Here is a 20,145-nt window from a genome sequence, read left to right on the forward strand (position 1 = left end):
GTTCTGCAGTCCCCATCCCAACACAATAGGGGGTCATGTAGTCCCCACTTAATCTCAATAGGGGATTATGTATTCTCCACCCAATCACGTCCGTGATAATCTTAAAAATTTACTTGTCTTATTCATCATTTCTAATATATTGCCCATGCCTAAAAATCTTATCTTAACTTGGCATTTTCTTTAAATTTTATTACCGAAGAATTTGATTGTACTCAGGTGATCTAAAAAGAATTTCAAGAACATAATATGATTTTAGTTTATGACAACTTAGTCTATCGGACTTCCTGAACCTAAGGGCCATGAATTTTACTACAAGTATTTTCTTAAAGGACTAATCAGTCAATGCTATTAGTCTGCTTGATGTCCAGAACCTTAAAATATAATACAGGTACAAGCTAATTTTAATAATGTTAACAGTTTACCTACAGAAGATCAATTAGTCCTTAGGGACCTGAACCCTAAATCCAACTTAGTCCTTAGGGGCCTGAACCCTAAATGAACCCTAAATCCAGGGATCATGAATTTCACAGGTTTAGTAGTAGGTCATTGCTAATCATAAACATGCAAACAGTTTGACTATTTGAATGATTGTATGTTGTTTTACGTCCCTTGTGAGAATTTTTTACTCATATAGAGACGTCACCATATACCGTTGGAGGGCTTCAAATCTAGACCTCTACTCGGGACTCAGGGACATTGAGCAGTGAGAATTTATCATGCCAACGCCTACCGTGACACTGGACCTCGGTTTTTTAAGGTCTCATCCGAAGGACCCTGACTGTTTGATGTTTTGGTGTTTAGGAGAAAAGAAGATTTTCTCCTTCCGTTTATACTAAATCAGAGGTGATTAAAGAATTAGAAAGACTACATGAACATTCTATGGTTCCAGCAGACAAGGCAATTAACAATATCGTCTTTGTTTGCAAGGCTCATTATTATACGTGTATTTTAGAAGAACGTGCTTTTAATTCTACATCTGGATATCTAACTTACATGTATACTCACTGTTCACTTTCAAAGGATAATTTTCTTTCATAAAATCACATTTCAGTCTTAAATACTTTTAACATTCCAGTCAACGAAGGTAAGTTTGATATGCCCTACATATACTGGATTCCTAAACTTCATAAAAATCCATACAAACATATTGCCGGGTCCAGCGAATTCTCTACTAATCCCCTATCTTTACTCCCTACATAAATATTAATTTCTATAATTTAAAGGAGAAGCTTCAAATATACTGTGCTACAGCATATATATTGTAGAAGCGGTGTAATTCAGATGTGGATTCTCAAAAACTCCAAAGAATTTTTAAAACCATTTTCCCCCAAGTAAAAACCTCAAAACGTACATGAATTTTATACACTTCATACAACCAATCTTCGCAATAAATAAATAAAACTGGGCTTTTTGATATTATATAGACAGCTGGTTCTTCAATAAAATGAACGTCAATGAATGAGCAGGTCCTCCAACAAACTGTTGGAATTCCAGTGTTAACTAATTTTGCTCCTTTATTAGCCGATCTGTTTTTGTATTCCTATGAAGCAAAATTTATTCAAAAACTTCTACACGAGGGGAAGAAAACACTTGCTGTGGCCTTCATCTCGACATTCAGATATATCGACGACGTTTTATCAATGAACAATAGTTACTTCCTTTTATTTGTCGACTCGATATATCCCAGTGAAGACACCATATTTGAATGTTTTACTGACCAAAGACGATAAGGGCCAGCTAACAACTAAATTTTATGACAAACGAGATGACTACAATTGTTCATCATCAACTTTCCTTATTTATATACAAGTAGTAATGTTCCGATATCATCTGCATATGGTGTTTTAACATCTCTCAACGTATTCGATACTCAAGAGCTTGCTCCGAGTACGATCAATTATTAAACCGAGGAAGGGTACTGACAGATAAGTTGATGTTACGGGGATTTCAACAACCTCGTTAAAAGTCAGTATTTCATAAATTCTAGGGTCGTTATAATGACCTTGTAAGCAAATATAACCTATCACTAGGTAGTGTTTTCACTGAAATATTTCATACCATTTGGTAGGCCTTTGGTTTTTAACTAAATTTGATTACGGAATGTTCCGTCTTCCCTAATCAATACATATGGCTCACTGCGGGTGTAACCGGCCAACGGGAGATGCTTACTCCTCCTAAGCACCTGATCTCACCTATGGAATTTCCGGGGGTCCGTGTTTTATGTCCTGTTCACAAATTTGTATATTGTCGGTAGACTTTTTTGAGATCAATCACTGTTCGTTATCTTCATACGAGGGTCATTCAAAAAAATACGTAGACTTTCGTAATAACTTCTTTTTATTTAACGTCATATTATTACCAAATTTGGTAGAAATACTTCACCATAAATCCAAATAATTTGAGTTTACAAATTCAAATATATCATGATATTTAACAGAATAATTCAAAATTCAAAACATTATGAAAAGTGTGAAATTCATAACCACAGGGTGGTTGGCGGGGTTTCAATTCTCATTAAAATCGTGCCAACATTTTCCCTCAATGTCCAGAAGTAAAAAAGACGTTCAAAGAGATTCCGTATTTTTAAACAGTTTGTACTTGGGCTTCCATACTTCACATAAGTAATTCTTGTGACAAGACCTTCCTTTGGATACCAACAACTTTGACCTTGGAATTTGACCTACTTTTGAAAAACTTTAACATTGGCCATAACTTTTGAACGGCTAGGACTTTCATATTTCACTAGTGCATTTCTTGTCATCAGGCCTTTCCTTAGGCACCATTTATTTTGTACCATTTGAACTTGACCTTGATGTTTGACTTACTTTTGAAAAACTTTAACCTTTTCCATATCTATCCAATGGTTGCTTCTAGGGCTTTCATATTTCACTGGTACATTCCTCGAGACAAGACCTTCCTTTGGGTACCAACATATTTGATTTGCATTTGAGAAAGTTTAACCTTCGTTATAAGTTGCCATACGGAGGCATCAGTGTTTCACAAACACATCTTGATGTAATTTGGCACTTAAGGTAGTTTTTAAAAAAATATAAACATGGTTACTTTGACTATTAAACAATGTTGTTACCTTAATCTCACGAGCAAAATGCTTACTTTAATTTCAGTATCCTAAGAAACTTAAACGGTACAATACGCTGTGATTTTGTATCTAACAGATTTTGATAATTGTTTGTTCTAGTTGACGGTGTATTCTAAATCATTGTAAAATCAGTCAAGAATACCAGGGTAGGCAATGAGGCCATATCATAATAAACCATCCTCTTATCGTATGCTGTCAGTGCAAATACCAAATGTTTAAACAAAACACTCGCGAGTCATGACCTAACTGCGTCATCGAGTCTATCATCCAACGAATTTTTTGGAAAGTTCACCATTGATCGAATAAAACAAATTTGTATTTTACACGTTCTTTTTAACTTCAGATTTTACCACGAATTACATAATATGTAATATTAATAAAAATTAACATCATCATTGAGAACATTGGACTTTCCAGTAATGAGTGCAGGACAATGACAAATTCAGAACGAGGGCTGGGTATCGGATGGAAATTTCGTATTGCGATATACTGTGATTTTTAACTGTATTGCGATATGTATTGCAATAACAGATAAGATGATCTTTTCTTGTTTTAACCTCCATTTATAAGCAGAACGTATATAACTATGAAACATAGGTAATCAAAGATTACGAAGCTCACCTCGACGAATGTTATCTACATGTAAGGCAAATTTCACATCATATTTTTTTTCTAGTTAGGGTACATCCCAAGATCAATGGCCATGCAAGTTTGATTTAATTATAGACCTGCTCAAAAAACTTTTGACCTGTTTAGTAATCAAGAAAATTTTGGTCACTTCCAACATCCAAAGCAAGTCTGGAAGTTTTCATCCTTAGATGCACCATCTATGCAAGTTTAATCATAACAGGCCATAATATTATATAGCTACTCCAAAAAATTACCCTGGTCACTCATCTGGAAAATGTACATCAGATTCAGAATCCAAGGCAAGTCTGGAAGTGTCCATCCCTAGATACATCATCCATGCTAATTTGGTTAAAATATGGCTAAAATTCACTCATGTGGAAAATCTAGGTCAGATCCAGCATTCGAAGCAGATTGGTTAGTGTACATCCCTAGATGCATCATCCATGAAAGTTTGGTCCAGGTAGGGCTTATAGTTACTTGGAAACGAGACTACTCCTAAATCTAAACCTGGTCTCACATGTGGAAAATCTAGGTCAGATCCAGCATCCGAAGCAAGTGTGGTAGTGTCCATCCCTGGATGCATCATCCATGCAAGTTTGGTCCGGGTAGGGCTTATAGTTACTTGGGAATGGACCTGCTCCTAAAACTTTAACCTGGTCACTCATCTGGAAAATCTAGGTCAGATCCAGCATCCGAAGCAAGTGTGGTAGTGTCCATCCTAGATGCATCATCCATGCAAGTTTGGTCAAGGTAGGGCTTATAGTTACTTGGGAATGGACCTGCTCCTTAAACTTTAACCTGGTCACTCATCCGGAAAATCTAGTTCAGATCCAGCATCCGAAGTAAGTGTGGCCATGTCCATCCCTAGATGCATCATCCATGCAAGTTTGGTCCGGGTAGGGCTTATAGTTACTTGGGAATGGACCTGCTCCTAAAACTTTAACCTGGTCACTCATCTGGAAAATCTAGGTCAGATCCAGCATCCGAAGCAAGTGTGGTAGTGTCCATCCCTAGATGCATCATCCATGCAAGTTTGGTCAAGGTAGGGCTTATAGTTACTTGGGAATGGACCTGCTTCTTAAACTTTAACCTGGTCACTCATCCGGAAAATCTAGTTCAGATCCAGCATCCGAAGTAAGTGTGGCCATGTCCATCCCTAGATGCATCATCCATGCAAGTTTGGTCCAGGTAGGGCTTATAGTTACTTGGGAATGGACCTGCTCCTAAAACTTTAACCTGGTCACTCATCTGGAAAATCTAGGTCAGATCCAGCATCCGAAGCAAGTGTGGTAGTGTCCATCCCTAGATGCATCATCCATGCAAGTTTGGTCAAGGTAGGGCTTATAGTTACTTGGGAATGGACCTGCTCCTTAAACTTTAACCTGGTCACTCATCCGGAAAATCTAGGTCAGATCCAGCATCCGAAGTAAGTGTGGCCATGTCCATCCCTAGATGCATCATCCATGCAAGTTTGGTCCGGGTAGGGCTTATAGTTACTTGGGAATTGACCTGCTCCTAAAACTTTAACCTGGTCACTCATTTGGAAAATCTAGGTCAGATCCAGCATCCGAAGCAAGTGTGGTAGTGTCCATCCCTAGATGCATCATCCATGCAAGTTTGGTCCAGGTAGGGCTTATAGTTACTTGGGAATTGACCTGCTCCTTAAACTTTAACCTGGTCACTCATCCGGAAAATCTAGTTCAGATCCAGCATCCGAAGTAAGTGTGGCCATGTCCATCCCTAGATGCATCATCCATGCAAGTTTGGTCCAGGTAGGGCTTATAGTTACTTGGGAATGGACCTGCTCCTAAAACTTTAACCTGGTCACTCATCTGGAAAATCTAGGTCAGATCCAGCATCCGAAGCAAGTGTGGTAGTGTCCATCCCTAGATGCATCATTCATGCAAGTTTGGTCCAGGTAGGGCTTATAGTTACTTGGGAATGGACCTGCTCCTTAAACTTTAACCTGGTCACTCATCCGTAAAATCTAGGTCAGATCCAGCATCCGAAGCAAGTGTGGTAGAGTCCATCCCTAGATGCATCATCCATGCAAGTTTGGTCCAGGTAGGGCTTATAGTTACTTGGGAATGGACCTGCTCCTTAAACTTTAACCTGGTCACTCATCCGGAAAATCTAGGTCAGATCCAGCATCCGAAGCAAGTGTGGTAGTGTCCATCCCTAGATGCATCATCCATGCAAGTTTGGTACAGGTAGGGCTTATAGTTACTTGGGAATGGGACTTGCTCCTAAAACTTTAACCTGGGACGCCGACGCTAACGCCGACGCCGACACCGACGCCGACGCCGACGCCGGGGGTATAGCATAAGCTCATCTCGACTTCGTCGAGGTGAGCTAAAAATAGCTTGTAACAAAAAAGTTCGTGTTGATTTAACCACAGTTTTGCACTGAAATGCAACCTTACTGTTTGGCACGATTGAAAGCGTTTCTGACATCTTAAATTTCATATTTTACTTTAGAAATTCCAAGCCCAAGTATTTTGCCGGTATATCGATACTGAAAAAACGAATCGCAATACCATATTTTTTGTCAGCGTACCGCAATACACCAGAATATCGATATTATTTGTGCAGTCCTATTCAGCACGTCCATTTAATGAACATACAAGTATAGGAAACGTTTTGATTATTCTTATATATACTAGTGTTTTGAACAAAATACAATTTAGGACGAATGGGAAATACTATTCATTGAAAAGGTTTCCTTATGCAAAATGTTCAGATACTATATATAGATTTTGATTCTAATTCGTGTTTCAGTGAAGATGGTTACATCCAGAAGTAAAACAAGATAACAGTTATACTGTGAAATTTAATTTTTTTCTACAGGTTTACTGATACTTTTTAAAACTTAAAAACCCAGGCCACTTCTTTTACAGGCCTGTAGGAACCGGACCTTACCCCAGTCGCCCCAATAATTTGGCCAGAATATAGTTTACTTTAGAAAACGGTGCTAATTTACAGTTGTGTCCTCTTAATAATTTTTCCAGTATGTACTATACATTAGGAAAGATAATTTACAATTATGACCCCTCAATAACTTGCCAGTACATGTATATATGTATAAGTTACGGTTGTGTCCCCTCCCACTTTTCAATTTTGCCTGTCAGAATTTCTGTTAGGCTTGCCCGAACGAAATTGTTTCCCGGATCTGTTTTATTTCAATACTCTAGAAATAATGACTTCATAAAATAAATATAAGCATGAGAAGGGACCAAACATCTGAAATAAATCAACAACAATTACACGTCAATGAGGTCGATATAACACTCAAATAGGGAAGTTGTTACGTAATTCTGTAGTAGAAAGTCACTATTGCCTCCAGGTCTAATTCTTCAGACAGACATAATAGTATATATTGAATACAATGAATTTTCCTGATCCTTCTCTGTTTATTCTTTATTAAAACAAAATTAAGAGCTCAACTGACTTCTTTTCTCTCTTAGACATGTACATGTATATGTGAATCACCTTGTCGGTCTGTCAGTTCAACCGTGTCAGGACCAAAACTCCACGATGGAGAAACCTTGGAAATTCATACTTGATGCAGATTGCTTAGGGTCTGAAAGAGGTCCATGATCTTGACAAAGGTCATTTGTGAAAGTTTCAGGTCCATGACAGAAAAAAATTGTAGAATTCGAATGTTAAATTACTAATATAACCCAAAGGTTTGCCTTGATCTGATCAAAGGTCATATATGGGCAAGTTTTAGGTTATTTTTGGAACTGCCCTGGCCATTCTTTGTGATGGAGAAAGCTTGTCACACACATTGTTTATGACCTGAGTGTTTATGTGACATTACCCCAAGGTCATTTGAGCAAGTTGAAGGTCACTGTCAGAAGAAATATACAACTTATTCTTTGTCTATAACTTTCTAATGAAGAAACATTGGAAGTTCATCCTTCACACAAGGATTATTTATGAACTGAGATCCTTAAACCAAGGTCATTTGAGTTTTTTTTTCTCCAAAGTCAATAATAGAAGTGTTTACTAGTATTTTATGAATGGTCCATTACTTTCTAACAGAGAAACATTAGAAATTTATAGAAGCACTACAACTTGACAGCAAGTGAAAAGAAATAAGGAAGAGAATAATTATTTAAGTATGACAGAGAGACAGCATAATAAATTTTCATAATAAACACACATAAATTTCTCAGCACTTTTTTCATTTTAGGTTGACATTAGTTCCATAAATTTTATAACCTGCAACCAACAGGTGTAAGTTAACTAGTAACTACAAACAAATGTTCATTTCATCTCCCTTTCAACTTTTATAAAATGAATTGAACAAACTGTTCAGAATCAATTTAACTAAATTATTTCAAAACACAAGGGGCTGGAAACACTTACTAGTATTCTGTAATTTTAAAACCACTACATGTCAAAGCTGTGTTGTTCCTTTTACATTCCCTGAGATATTTATATGTTCTGACTTGTTGGATTAAGATTTCTATACATTTTCTACAATCTTACAATGTATATTTTTTTTCTCTACCTGTAAGCCTGAGTTTGAAAAATTAACTTTTCATTAACTATACATTATTACATTTGTTGTGATTACAATAAATAAGATTTCATAACTTTTTGTTATTTATCATCTAACTGTTTCTTCATTTTAGCTAAATTTGCAAGTCTAGTGTCTCTCCATTTCCTCTTGTCTGGAATTTTATCCAATGGAATTGAAGCATTGTATTCAGCCTGGATCTTCTCTGCTGTTTCTACATCATACTGAACAGGGATAGGTTTAAAAGTCTCTTTCTGTACATTATATGCTCCATCTGCATATCTCTTGCAGTAATCCACAATGCCTGATTAAACAGAAGTAAGAAATTTTTACTTTAGCAAATTAGAATCACAGTAAATCTGTCAGTATTATAAGAATTCATCACAAAATAAAATTCATCATTCCATTTCTTGGTTTGTATATACATATCCTTTTTACATATTACATGTCTTTTGTACACATTTAATACAAGGATTCCTATATCAAAAAATATTTGGTTGATTGACAATCATTTGCAAACATTTAATTTTATTTCTATTTAATGAACACACAAACCATCAGCGTTAAGATGCATAGTCTGTAGTGGTCCAATGAAGGCGTATCTGGGACCCAGTCCATCATAACAGACTTTGTCAATGTCCTCAGCACTCAACAAACCAGACTGTAACCAAGGGAACAATACTCTTGTCATTTACAAAATGTGTGTACAATCCAGAAGGAATTCATACAGAAAATGTATATATGTACATGTAATTCTTTGCAGTTTGTAATAAATTTCACATAAAAGACATTCATAGTTCTCAGAACACAATTTCTTTTTATTATTTAATTGAATAATTCCTAGCTCTCTGATTGGCTGAAATACAACATTGTAGAAATCATGCATGAGACCTCGGCCTTCAGTGAATATTGTACTCTTAAAGTAGCTTAATCGTGTATTGACCTCAAAAACAGCAACAACTGTATATTGTTCATTTTTTTTCTGAAAAGTAATATTTTTTATGGTAAACTAAATGTTTGCAATTGCTACAACATATTTTGAATTGTACCTGATACATGTTCCAGCACTCGTTAATGGCTGCATATTGTATTCTGTTGAGTGCGAATCCTAGACTCTCCCTGCGGAGAGTGACGGGTGACTGACCTACTTTCTCCATCAGCTCCCGTGCCATTGTCAATGTTTCCTGTTTAGTCCATGGAGCAGGAACCAGTTCAACCAAAGGAACAAAATATGGTGGGTTTATCTGTCATATGAATCTTTTAAATTAATTTACATATTATACACTTTACATGTGCCATACACAGTAGTGTGTTGCAAACCTTGCTTACATTTCACTCATTTACAGAAAACCTTGCTTACAAGGAATAATTACAAATTAATAGGCCAGTTCCTCAATCTTTTATCTTTTACATGTATTGTGTACAAAAGCATTTAATATTTCCTTCTCTGCAATTTAAGGAAGCCTTCATTTTTTATTCTTTAAGACTCAGAAGCTAAATCAGTCACAATAACCCAGCCTAACAATGGAGACTTCCCTACCGGGTGAGCCACTAGCATCTGTTCTTTGTTTCTAAGGCCCTCAGTGAAGGAAGAAGCAGGAAGACAACTGCTGGAGCTAGCCACTACTGTAGCTCCACCCACAATCTCATCTATCTGGCCAAACACCTTCCTCTTCAGATCTAAGTTTTCTGGAACACACTCCTAGAAATGTATACATAAGAATACCAGATGAAATCAGACAATTACGTATGTAATATATACCTCCATGATAAAATCTGAATCCAAATCTCAATATTGGGATTAATGTATTTGATGGTACAGCAATTTAGTTTTCAAATCTTTGTAAGCTCTGAAAATTGATTTCCTCGATATTTCTTATTGCTGCCCAAGTTTAGTATAAAAAGAGTTATTCTTATAGTTCTTCTGGCATTAAAACTTAATAAGTACCATTAAAAAAAGAACTTTTTAAACAAAATTAGCCTGTGTGGTGGTGAGGCAGCTTTGATTGCCATTGGTCAGGTAGCCAGAAGAGTATCTGTCTACAGTTCAGGGGGTCCAGGCTTGAATCCTGGTCTGGTCCATCAAATTTTTTTCCCTTCTTGTTACACCTGGATCTCCTAATACATATTCTGTAGGTGTTGTTTACCTGGCAATAAAATAAAACTCAGAGATTAATCATAATTTACTGACCTGTACATAGATTGCTCCAGTCAGACATTCCTGTAGGGAACTAGTAAAGGTCACCAGTTTAGCCTGCTCTGCTGCGGCACTGACACCTCTGAGAAATCCCTCCTCCTCATACTCTGTGAGAGTCCGGGCGATGTTCTGCTCCGCTCGAGTCAACTGGCCAGGATCTACATCAAACACATGGACCTTGTACCCCTGGGCAGCAAAGATCATTGACCAATTCTGGCCAATCAGCCCACTGTACAAAATAAAGAATAGATATTTTTATTAGCACATAAGGAAATATACGGCATCAACCACCATTCGTGAAAATTTTGTCTCGCTTATACCAAATACCCATCTCACGAAAATAAAGTGTCATGAAATTTTGGTGATGCACAGTGTAATAGTCATGATTTTATATTGATTTTAATTAACAGCAATTTTCTTTCAGATGCCATTGAAAGTTATGAAATAACTTTCAATAATAAACTTGATTTAAATTAAAAGATTAAAAGAAAGGCATCAATATGGATGCAGCTACTCCATTGAAGATTAACATTTAAATGATTTTTGAAGCATGTAAAATTCTTCACTCATTTTGAAGATATGGTGAGCTTTTAAGCGATTAAAAATGTTAATTGCTATTTTAGCAAGACAAGATCTGAACTGGGCCACCTGAGCAAAAGATTACCTGAACATTCTTCCATCAATTACTTTATAATAACATAGAAATGTTGCATAGCTTGGCATATAAGTTATAAGCACATAAACTAATACCTTAAACCTTAATAAACCTTAGAAATCTTATTTTCATGACTTAAGAAGAGAAGAGAGTCTGCTTTGACCAATTTATCATAAAAAAGATTCTTTTTCAAAAAAAAATTATATAATATCAATTGTCAGAAAATGTTGGCATGCTACATTTAATAGATTTATTTCTTTATTGAGGTTGAAATGAAATAGTTTTACATTTTAGATGATTATTACATTTATGTAATTATTATATTTTATGTGATTATTTCTCTTTATGTGATTATTACTTTTTGATAATGATGATTACATTTTATGTGATTAATATATTCTGGTTATTACATTTCATGTTATTATAAAATTTGAGATATTCTATTACATTCCAGGTGATTATTACATTTCATGTGATTATTACATTTCGTGTAATGTTATTATTACATTTCAGGTGATTATTACACTTTAAGTCACTGTGTAAAATGCAGACACAGAACATGTTCATATGATAATAATTGCGGGTAATGGAAGTTAGTGTAAATATTAAGAATTTGCATGCATATAGAGGACACCCTATACAATCATGCAGGCTGTTTGTATTTATAACTAAGACTTCTACAAAATTACATGACATTTCATACATTTGTAAATGTGTATTCTTAATGCATTGAATATTTTTTTCTAACAAATACAGCTGACATTGCCTTTTTACCTCCCAACGATTGCAATTTTCTCCGACATGCTTCCACTAATGGTAAAGGTCGGGATCTGGATTGTCAAAAACGAAACTAGAGGAGTTATTTCCCTTATTATTAGAACTCTTCCTACCATTAGATCAGCTTCTGCGATTTCTAAACATATCAATATTAAATAGGTGAGATAACGTTAATTATGATAAGATGCTATTTTTATTGGTATAATAATTTTGTGTTATCGATCACTTATGAAAAGTGAGGTAAAACTGTGGTAAGTCATTGATTATTCCTAATTTCCTCTGTACAGTATCACAAGCGCAAGCCTATGACACAGTTTGATGATTGTTTATCAATTAATCGATATATTAATAACCCATAGGGAAAATATTCATACCTAGTTTTATGTAAATGTTGTGTACATTTAATACAAAAAGGTATTTTTTTCCTCCAAGAATATGAATATCGACCAAAAACCAAAAAATCAGATACAATGTACATAATTATACAGGCCCTCACCACAATCGTTAAACCGGGTCCGTAGGGTGCGTCGATTTACCCAAATGGAACCCAAATGGACCCAAATGGAAACCTAAATGGACCCAAATGGAAATCAATTGGACCCAAATCGAATATTAAATATATATTATTGTATTTTCAAGTTGTTATTTTATATGATACATACATTATTGAATTACTGTTCTACATAAGTTATGAGGAGGAATGCTGTCCAGACAGTTACACTTCTGAGACATGTATTTCCTAGAGCACTGTCCCTTGAAATATTTTGTAGTTTAGGGGACTCAATTGTAATGCCATATATGGCTTCCTGGTGTAAGGGAGATAATTGAAATTATTCATCAACTCTGTTTTGCTTAGACTCAACATCTAGTATTTTTATGTTCTGTATTGCTGTATGTTCATGTATTTTTTTTGTCCTCTTGAGTGTTACAAATTATGCTTGTATCTATGTTATGCCCCCAGTGGGACCATGATTGGCAAATAAATTCTATTCTATTCTATTCTATTCTATTCTATTTAATGAACATAATAAACTTGCAAATGGAGAATATTAATTATTCATTTCTAATATTGTACTTTAAAATACGAATTAATTTTTTTTTCTATTTGTAACTTTTGCATATCATTGAATACAAATTGAAGTATTTCATATTAAAGTTTATTTAGTGGCCGTAGGAACCGGGGGGAGGGGCACGGGGGAGGTGCCGCACACCCCCCAATAATTTTGCTGATGTATAGAATACTATAGAAAATTAATTCGTATTTTAAAATATAATATTAGAAATGAATAATTATTATTCTCCATTTGTAAGTTTGTTATTTTCATCATTTTAAATAAGTTAGTAATAACTTGATAATACGATAATATATATTTAATATTCCATTTGCTTTCCATTTGGGTCCATTTGATTTCCATTTGGGTTTCCATTTGGGTCCATTTGTGTCCATTTGGGTCCGTTTGGGTCCATTTTGGGTAAATCGATGTGCCGGGTCCGTAGGACATTTATCACTTTAACGATAGAACATTCTATCTATATACAATGTACAGTGTACCCGTCAGATCCAGTCCAAAGCCTATTTCTACCTGTGTAGTTACTTATACCTACCTAGATATTTAACAGGTTGGGACCAATCGCCTAAATAGGATATAATAGCCCGTTTGGGAAATAATATCCCAAATTGAAATGGGATATAAATTTACAGTGCAAAAGATGAAAATTTTCATTTTGGCTATAAATATCATAAATCTGCATCAGAATTCTTAAAAAGGAATAACTTTTGGCATACGAGTTTTTCTGCAACCCTACAGTTTGTTAGATTGATCCCCAAGAAGTTTAGGAACTTCCGAGGGATCAGTCTCATAAACAGTGGGCTATTATATCCCATTTGGGCGATTGGTCCCAACCTGTTTAAACCTACTCCAGGTTCCTATTTTTACCTACTTTTTTGCTTTACTTGCATTTTGTGGCCTAACACAGAAATGACACAATATGGTTAGTACCTAATATTACATAAAACAATCACACTAAGGATGAATACAATAAAATTTTTGGCCAAAAAATGATTCCTTTCTGATTTATTAATTTGGCATCAAAAACAACACCCAGTTTCATTTTCTGGGTGGTAGGGATCAAAACTGAGTCTAAAATGTCTCACAAAACTGTATCCACTTATATCTTATTGTCATGTTTTCTTAAATAAAATGTTTTGGGGATGATTTGTATTGCATTTCCTCTCCATCTGCCACCCTTTTAAAGTTTTCAAATTAACACCCTGAATTTTGCCATACAAGTGCACAAGTTGATAAACAGCAAGTTTGACCTGTTTTAAAGATGCACTTTAATTATCATTTAATTTTATTTTCAAAGACAGGTAAAAGTAGGTAGAAGTAGCTACTTCAAGTAAGTTTAAATAGCTATTATGAGCTACGTAGGTAGAAATAGTCTTTGGAATGAACCTGCCTGTAGAGCTATGCTGAAATAAGCTACAATATTGTCAACATTCTGTTCTCAAATTCATGAATTAATTTTTTTGTTGGGATGTATCATGTGTTTGTACCTCTGACCTGAAACTATATATTTTATATTATTGTCCTCATCACATAGTTCTTGTACCATGTTTATAACGATTTTGAGAGAATAAAAGAACTTATCCATGAAGATTTAAGGACAGACTGCCAAGCATTGTGTCAAAGAGAGAAGTAATGAATTAGAACTGTGCTCTGTTTTCTGTTGATTAAATAATTATTCAATTACAATGTACCTCATAATCATCTAAATATATAGTAATTAGTATTATTTAAAAGTGATTGAATAGGGAGTACCATTTAATTTTGACAATAAATATAATTATAAGTAATTATCTCAAATTACCTGGTCTTATATTGAGAGAGTGAGCTATGTATTAATTAGTTGAAATTAGATAATTATGCTCAATCATAATCTATATGAATTTGCATAAAATCTAGCTGTCACAATTTAATTTTAGGAGAAGGCAAAAGGGAAGAAAATGACAGACAAACATGGCTGAGGGAAGAAATCCTGTACTAAAGACCCACAAAGAGGCCTCCAATGTATTGTCAACTCATCTGAAAGAAACAAGGGGAAAACCCCGCAAGAAATCCCCCCTACCTCCCCCAACAGAGGAGGAGATCAGATCTGAGGTTCATAGAATATTAGAGCAATTCCTCAAGAAACAACTTTTATTAAACAATAATGAAGAGAATGCTGCAATACCGACATCTTATCAAAAAGTGGTGGTGGAGGATGTCATAGAAACCGATGGGCCAGTCAGCGGAAGCACTTCTAAAGAAGGATCCAGGTATTCGTCACGGACGAGCTGTGCTAAATGTCGCAGTGAGGCAGGCCAGTCCATTCCCGGAGGGTCCATCCGATCCCTAACAGATGGGACTGTTGATTTTCCATTCATTGATGGAGTAGATGATGAAGAGCCTCCACCAAAAGACCATACAGAGCGGTCTAATAGCCTCCCATCAAGTGTCTTGTCAAAAGTCACAAATAAAGATGAGCCTTCCTCTGATCAATCAAAATCTCTCAGTCCATCTAGACTCAGGGGAATCGTTACTGATGGTAAACCCACACTGATTCAGATTGCAGAGAAAAGGGACAAGGAAGAGGACCATGCAATAGATAAAACTGTGGAGATACATAGTGGACTTAAGGACATAGAAGAAGTAGGAATAACTAGAGGAAGACAGAGATTAAAGTCTGGGACAGAATCCTCGGCTGACACAGACGATGAAGAGGTTATCTCCCCTGGGCGCAAGAAGAAGTCCATTTTTACTAGATTGAAGGAACGTATGAATAGAAGTTTAAGTCGGGGAAGAGCAAAAGAGATGAGGAGGTTACTAGACAGAGATCTCAGTCAGATGCATCCATTAAAAAACGACGAAAGCCAAGAAAGAAAAAGGATGAGGGCTCCAGTGTTGATAAAAATTGCCGAGTAATACAGAATGTTCACACTCACAAACATGGACATATTGAACAACACCATTATACCAATGGGAAGAAGTCAGGAATGCTGGTGGAAAAGGATGTTTGGGAAACAACTGATGTGACTGGGGAGTCCGAACACAAGCATAAAGAAAAGCATGCCAGCGTAAAGGAAAGTACAGAACTATCAGACAGCGACAGTGGAATCCTCAGAAAACTGAAAAAAATCACATCCTTCAGGAAATCTAAGAAAGACAAATATTCCTCTAATATTCAAGGTTGGTAAATATTTAGAATGAATGAGTAATTCCTATAGATCAAACAGCAGTCTAATACAATTAGTTTGGGTTCTATAAAATGGCGAAGACATATTTACTGATGCTGAAAATTTGGGAAATTGAGAGTACAATTTATATCATATTTATAATATATTGATGAGTAAACTAAAAAAAAAATTCTTATCTGTTTGATTGCAGCATCCAAGTCAGATGAGATTGACTTTCACCATAGACATCGTAAATCTCCAAAAGTTGACTACAGCCGGTCAGTGTCCACGGGTCAGGGTTATCAAGAGAGAGTACAGGAAGCTGGGGATCTCTCCCAACACACAACCACCACCACTGTCATCACCGGAGAACAGACGTATGGACAAACAGATGAGTTGATACCAGAGGGGCCGATTCAGGGTGAGGTGAGAGATCGCACCAGTAGGAACAAGTCCTTTGTGCTGGATTTTGAGACTTGTGAGAGGCAGCAGATATTGGTACATCCAGATGGGACCGTAGACACAACAGTCAAACAACGTATGAAGGTCAAGAACTTTGATGAAGGTCATGATATTGAAGTAGATGGAAATGAAGAGCAAGGTTTGTTTCCAGCAAAAACATTGTAGGAATTTACATGTATTTGTATAAAATGCATAAATGTTCTCCCACTGTTAGCACCTGCAACTAACAGATATTACAGTCTCAGTGTATCTCTTCTCTCTGTCTCAAGTCCAATTTCTATTTTAGGAACGTGTCCAAGACATGCATCATCAAAGCCCTCAGACCCAGAGAAGGACCGTCTGTATTCAGCAGTGGCTGAAAAGTTAGCTCATATCGGAGACCAGTACATGGCCACCAGTCCAATGTCAGAGAGCGGCAGTAGTTCCGTAGAACACACTCTCGGCAGACGAGTCAGTGCCAGGACACCAAACTTATCAGGAGTCGATGAGAGAGATGGTGGGTACATTTTTTTTTATTCAGTAGTTTGTCAGCTGCTGTGCATGGTTAAGGAAACATTATATACTGTATATAGCATGTCTATTGAAGAAACATTCTTTATCCAAGATAGAATTGGAAGAATGCTTACATTGCTGTGATTTTTTGGTCATGCAGTGTTCCTTATATTTGATAGATTGGAAGTTATATTTACAAAGTAATAACATGAATTATGTCATATTATGTACAGATGAAGCATAAGAAATAAGTCATCTTTTTACGTACATTGACTTTGTAGGTGAGGGATTGACAGAGCTGGAGAGACAGCTAAGGGACAGGCTTCGAGAAATTGGGGATAGTTTTACAGTGAGTTATTACAATATTTTGTGTATGTAAGCACCATATGTCAGAAGTCAAAAAAGGTGTATTTATATAGCACTTGATCAGTTTGTTAATTTTATAGGTAAAATGTGTGTTTGCGTACCACTTGATCAGTTTGTTAATTTTATAGGTAAAATGTGTATTTACTTACCACATGATCAGTTTGTTAATTTTATAGGTACATGTGTATTTAAGTATTAGGGCTGGGCAATAATACCGATATTTTGGTATATTGCAGTATGTTGACAATAAATATTGTATTGGAATACGTTTCTGAAATACCGATATACCAGCAAAATGCTTGGACTCAGGAATTCTATCATAAAATATAAAGAAAAGTTTGCGATCACGCCAAACAGATCGACAAAAGCTGTTGTATGGGTGTGTTTAGTTGTATAAGTGTAATTCAATCAACAAGATAACTTTTATTAGTCATTTATCATAGTTATGTACATTCTACATGTAAAAGGAAGTTAATTTAATAAGAAAATTTCATTTAAATTTTTGTAGAAAATATTGCAATACATATCGCAATACAGTTAAAAATATCGCAATTTATCGCAATATGAAATCTCTAGCCAATACCCAGCCCTATTACATACCACTTGATCAGTTTGTTAATTTTGAATGTAAAATGTGTCTTTGCGTACCACTTGATCAGTTTGTTAATTTTGTAGATGAATGTGTCCCCTGACTCTGTAAAGGATGCAGCTTTGGAAATAGCCAAGCACGCCACATACCAAACTTTCCAGGACACAGTTAACAATACGGTGGGACCTGGCAACAGCTGGGATCAGATAGCGGCTGTATTTCACCTCACAAAGAAAGCCATTACCCTGGCGGGGGCTGGGGGAGCAGTGGCTCTTCAGGTGAAGGATTTGGCAGCAGAGTTTGTGGCGGATAAGTTCGCTTCCTGGATCGTGGATCAAGGTGGATGGGTAAGGCTAAGCAGGAAAATGGTCATTTTTGCAGGCATTTTTCACAGGGGCTAGTCACAGACCTACATAAAGTCTTCCTAATTTTTGGCCATCCCTGTGTTTAGTATAATATAGAGATGGTCAAATTAGGAAGACCAATAGCAACCTGACCCCCAATTTATGGGTCACACACCCCAAAAACCAACGTCACCCCTCACCAATGAACCCCCCCCCCCCTCCAATTTAGCTTAAAAAATATTGTCACTCGTTATGAACCCATGTTTAACATCTGAATGTTGGGTCATTTTTGGTGGTTAGCAGGTATACAAATAGATCGTGACAAGCCCCTGTGAGGTCAGATTTTTTTTATAACTCTACCTGAATTGAATTCAGTACAGATAAATGTTATATATCTATTATAATTAAGAATGAGTGAATTCCACCAAAATCTTCCTTCTTTGGTTTTCCTTTTGTATTTCTCTTTTCATTTTTTGTTTTGACTCTATTTCAGGACACTTGTTTGGACAGTGACACAGATCTGGACATTGATTGAACAACTGACCACTGCTCCAATATATGTATGCACTGTACAACAGCTGCCAAATTTCCCTGGAATGATCTCTCTATCCTCACAATGGAGAAGGTGGATCCAAGTGTATTGTGAAGATTTTCACATGTTATTGTGGAGGATCTTAAGTTTGGTTGTTATAGGCCTTGAAGATTTTAGTCTGTTTTTGTATGCCTGCTATGTCTGATCAGTTTTATTGCATTAGTAGTTTAAGCAGTGTGTTATGAATCAATTTTCTTAATTTGTTGGAGAATGAGACATATTGATGTCTGTAATGATGTTTAAAGGCATTGTTTTTGATACCGAGTTTAGTTTGCCTTCCATGTTATGCATCCAAAAGTGCTTTTGATGAATTGCTGATTTTTTTTTTCACTTTGATGCAGTGTGCAGTTTCTTACATTAAAAAGTGCCTCGTGTTTTTATGTTATTTCAATTTTCAGGGTAAATGTGCCATGATCTTTTCTGTACCCTGTAAGTAAAGAAATTTTATTCCATAAGCATTATTGTCATTTTAGCTCACTCTTCAATCTCTTTTTTCAAAAGAACAGTTTTTTAAAAAAATTTTATTAAGTAGATAGTCAAATTCTTATACAATGTTAATCAAACAGAGCATCACAGCTATTTTAACCGCCACATCCTGTTCTTTCTAAAACATTTCGTTTTTAAGTGAAGAATGGTTGAATTTACAGTCTGTAGATTTTGTAGATTATCTTCAAAAAATGGTGAAAGGCACATTCCATTTTCAGGTTTACCTGTATTGGCGTATTAATATAAATAATATATATGTGGAAACGCAGGTTGTTAATCTTTATGTACATTGCTCAGAATATTTGTAAGATCTCAGTTAATCAAACATTTTTACAATCCTCATGTTTATCATTAATACATGTATTTGTTTGTTTTGACATTCTCTCCTAAATGACAATATTTAATATGGGGCATTTTTAAATGCTAAAAATCTCATTAAAGTCAAATGTGAGGATATACATTTATTATCATTAATATATATTTGTATCAGGTGTCTGTGATAGACTTTATGAGTTTTGTGAGGAGCAATAATTTCTTTAGGAGGCAGAAGTGAAAAAAATCAAAGTTTTATAACTTTTGTTATTATGTATAACCACCGAAAACAAAATCTCCATGCATTATATTTGAGTTGTAAATAAAAGTCTTTGTTGATTTAATAAATTACTAATATAATATCTTGTATCTTTTTTTTTTTTTTACTGGGATGGGGAATATA

General features: G+C 35.6%; 1 protein-coding gene, 1 long non-coding RNA gene and 1 pseudogene across 3 annotated transcripts in view; 1 reads left to right on the forward strand and 2 right to left on the reverse strand.

The window, feature by feature from the left end:
• The window catches only part of LOC133186153 (uncharacterized), a 235,607-nt gene extending 230,845 nt beyond the window's left edge, over positions 1 to 4,762 (reverse strand). Inside the window, exon 1 of the long non-coding RNA XR_009721010.1 lies at positions 3,686 to 4,762. This is a non-coding gene — a long non-coding RNA (uncharacterized LOC133186153). The remainder of the gene's footprint in view (positions 1 to 3,685) is intronic.
• Positions 4,763 to 7,131: 2,369 nt separating this feature from the next.
• Positions 7,132 to 12,024, reverse strand: LOC133185583 (lambda-crystallin-like). Of its 2 annotated transcripts, none has more exons than XM_061320885.1 (6): positions 11,881 to 12,024; positions 10,446 to 10,680; positions 9,795 to 9,956; positions 9,304 to 9,498; positions 8,810 to 8,915; positions 7,132 to 8,558 (listed from the first exon to the last, which is right to left on the reverse strand). In XM_061320885.1, the coding sequence occupies exons 1-6, from the start codon at positions 11,997 to 11,999 to the stop codon at positions 8,338 to 8,340; spliced, it is 1,038 nt and encodes a 345-aa protein (XP_061176869.1). In that variant the 5' UTR covers positions 12,000 to 12,024; the 3' UTR covers positions 7,132 to 8,337. The 2 variants fall into 2 exon arrangements, with proteins under 2 accessions (XP_061176869.1, XP_061176870.1); XM_061320886.1 differs by having other exon boundaries at positions 10,446 to 10,664; positions 11,881 to 11,951.
• LOC133185582 (uncharacterized) lies at positions 11,988 to 20,109 on the forward strand (annotated as a pseudogene).
• Positions 20,110 to 20,145: the final 36 nt, after the last annotated feature.

This window comes from Saccostrea echinata, unplaced genomic scaffold, assembly GCF_033153115.1.
Source record: "Saccostrea echinata isolate AGI-Se365-2 ecotype Australia unplaced genomic scaffold, CSIRO_AGI_Sech_v1 ptg000012l, whole genome shotgun sequence".
Classification (NCBI taxonomy): Eukaryota; Metazoa; Mollusca; class Bivalvia; order Ostreida; family Ostreidae; genus Saccostrea; species Saccostrea echinata.

Bases quoted from the DNA above. Each gene is read 5' to 3' on its own strand.
- LOC133185583 (XM_061320885.1), bottom strand. From the start codon at position 11,999: ATGGTAGGAAGAGTTCTAATAATAAGGGAAATAACTCCTCTAGTTTCG. The intron at 9,957-10,445 runs GTCAGTAAATTA...ATACATTTCTAG, and splicing joins CTGGAGCAATCTATGTACAG to GAGTGTGTTCCAGAAAACTT. The intron at 8,916-9,303 runs GTACAATTCAAA...CCTTGGTTACAG, and splicing joins AGTGCTGGAACATGTATCAG to TCTGGTTTGTTGAGTGCTGA.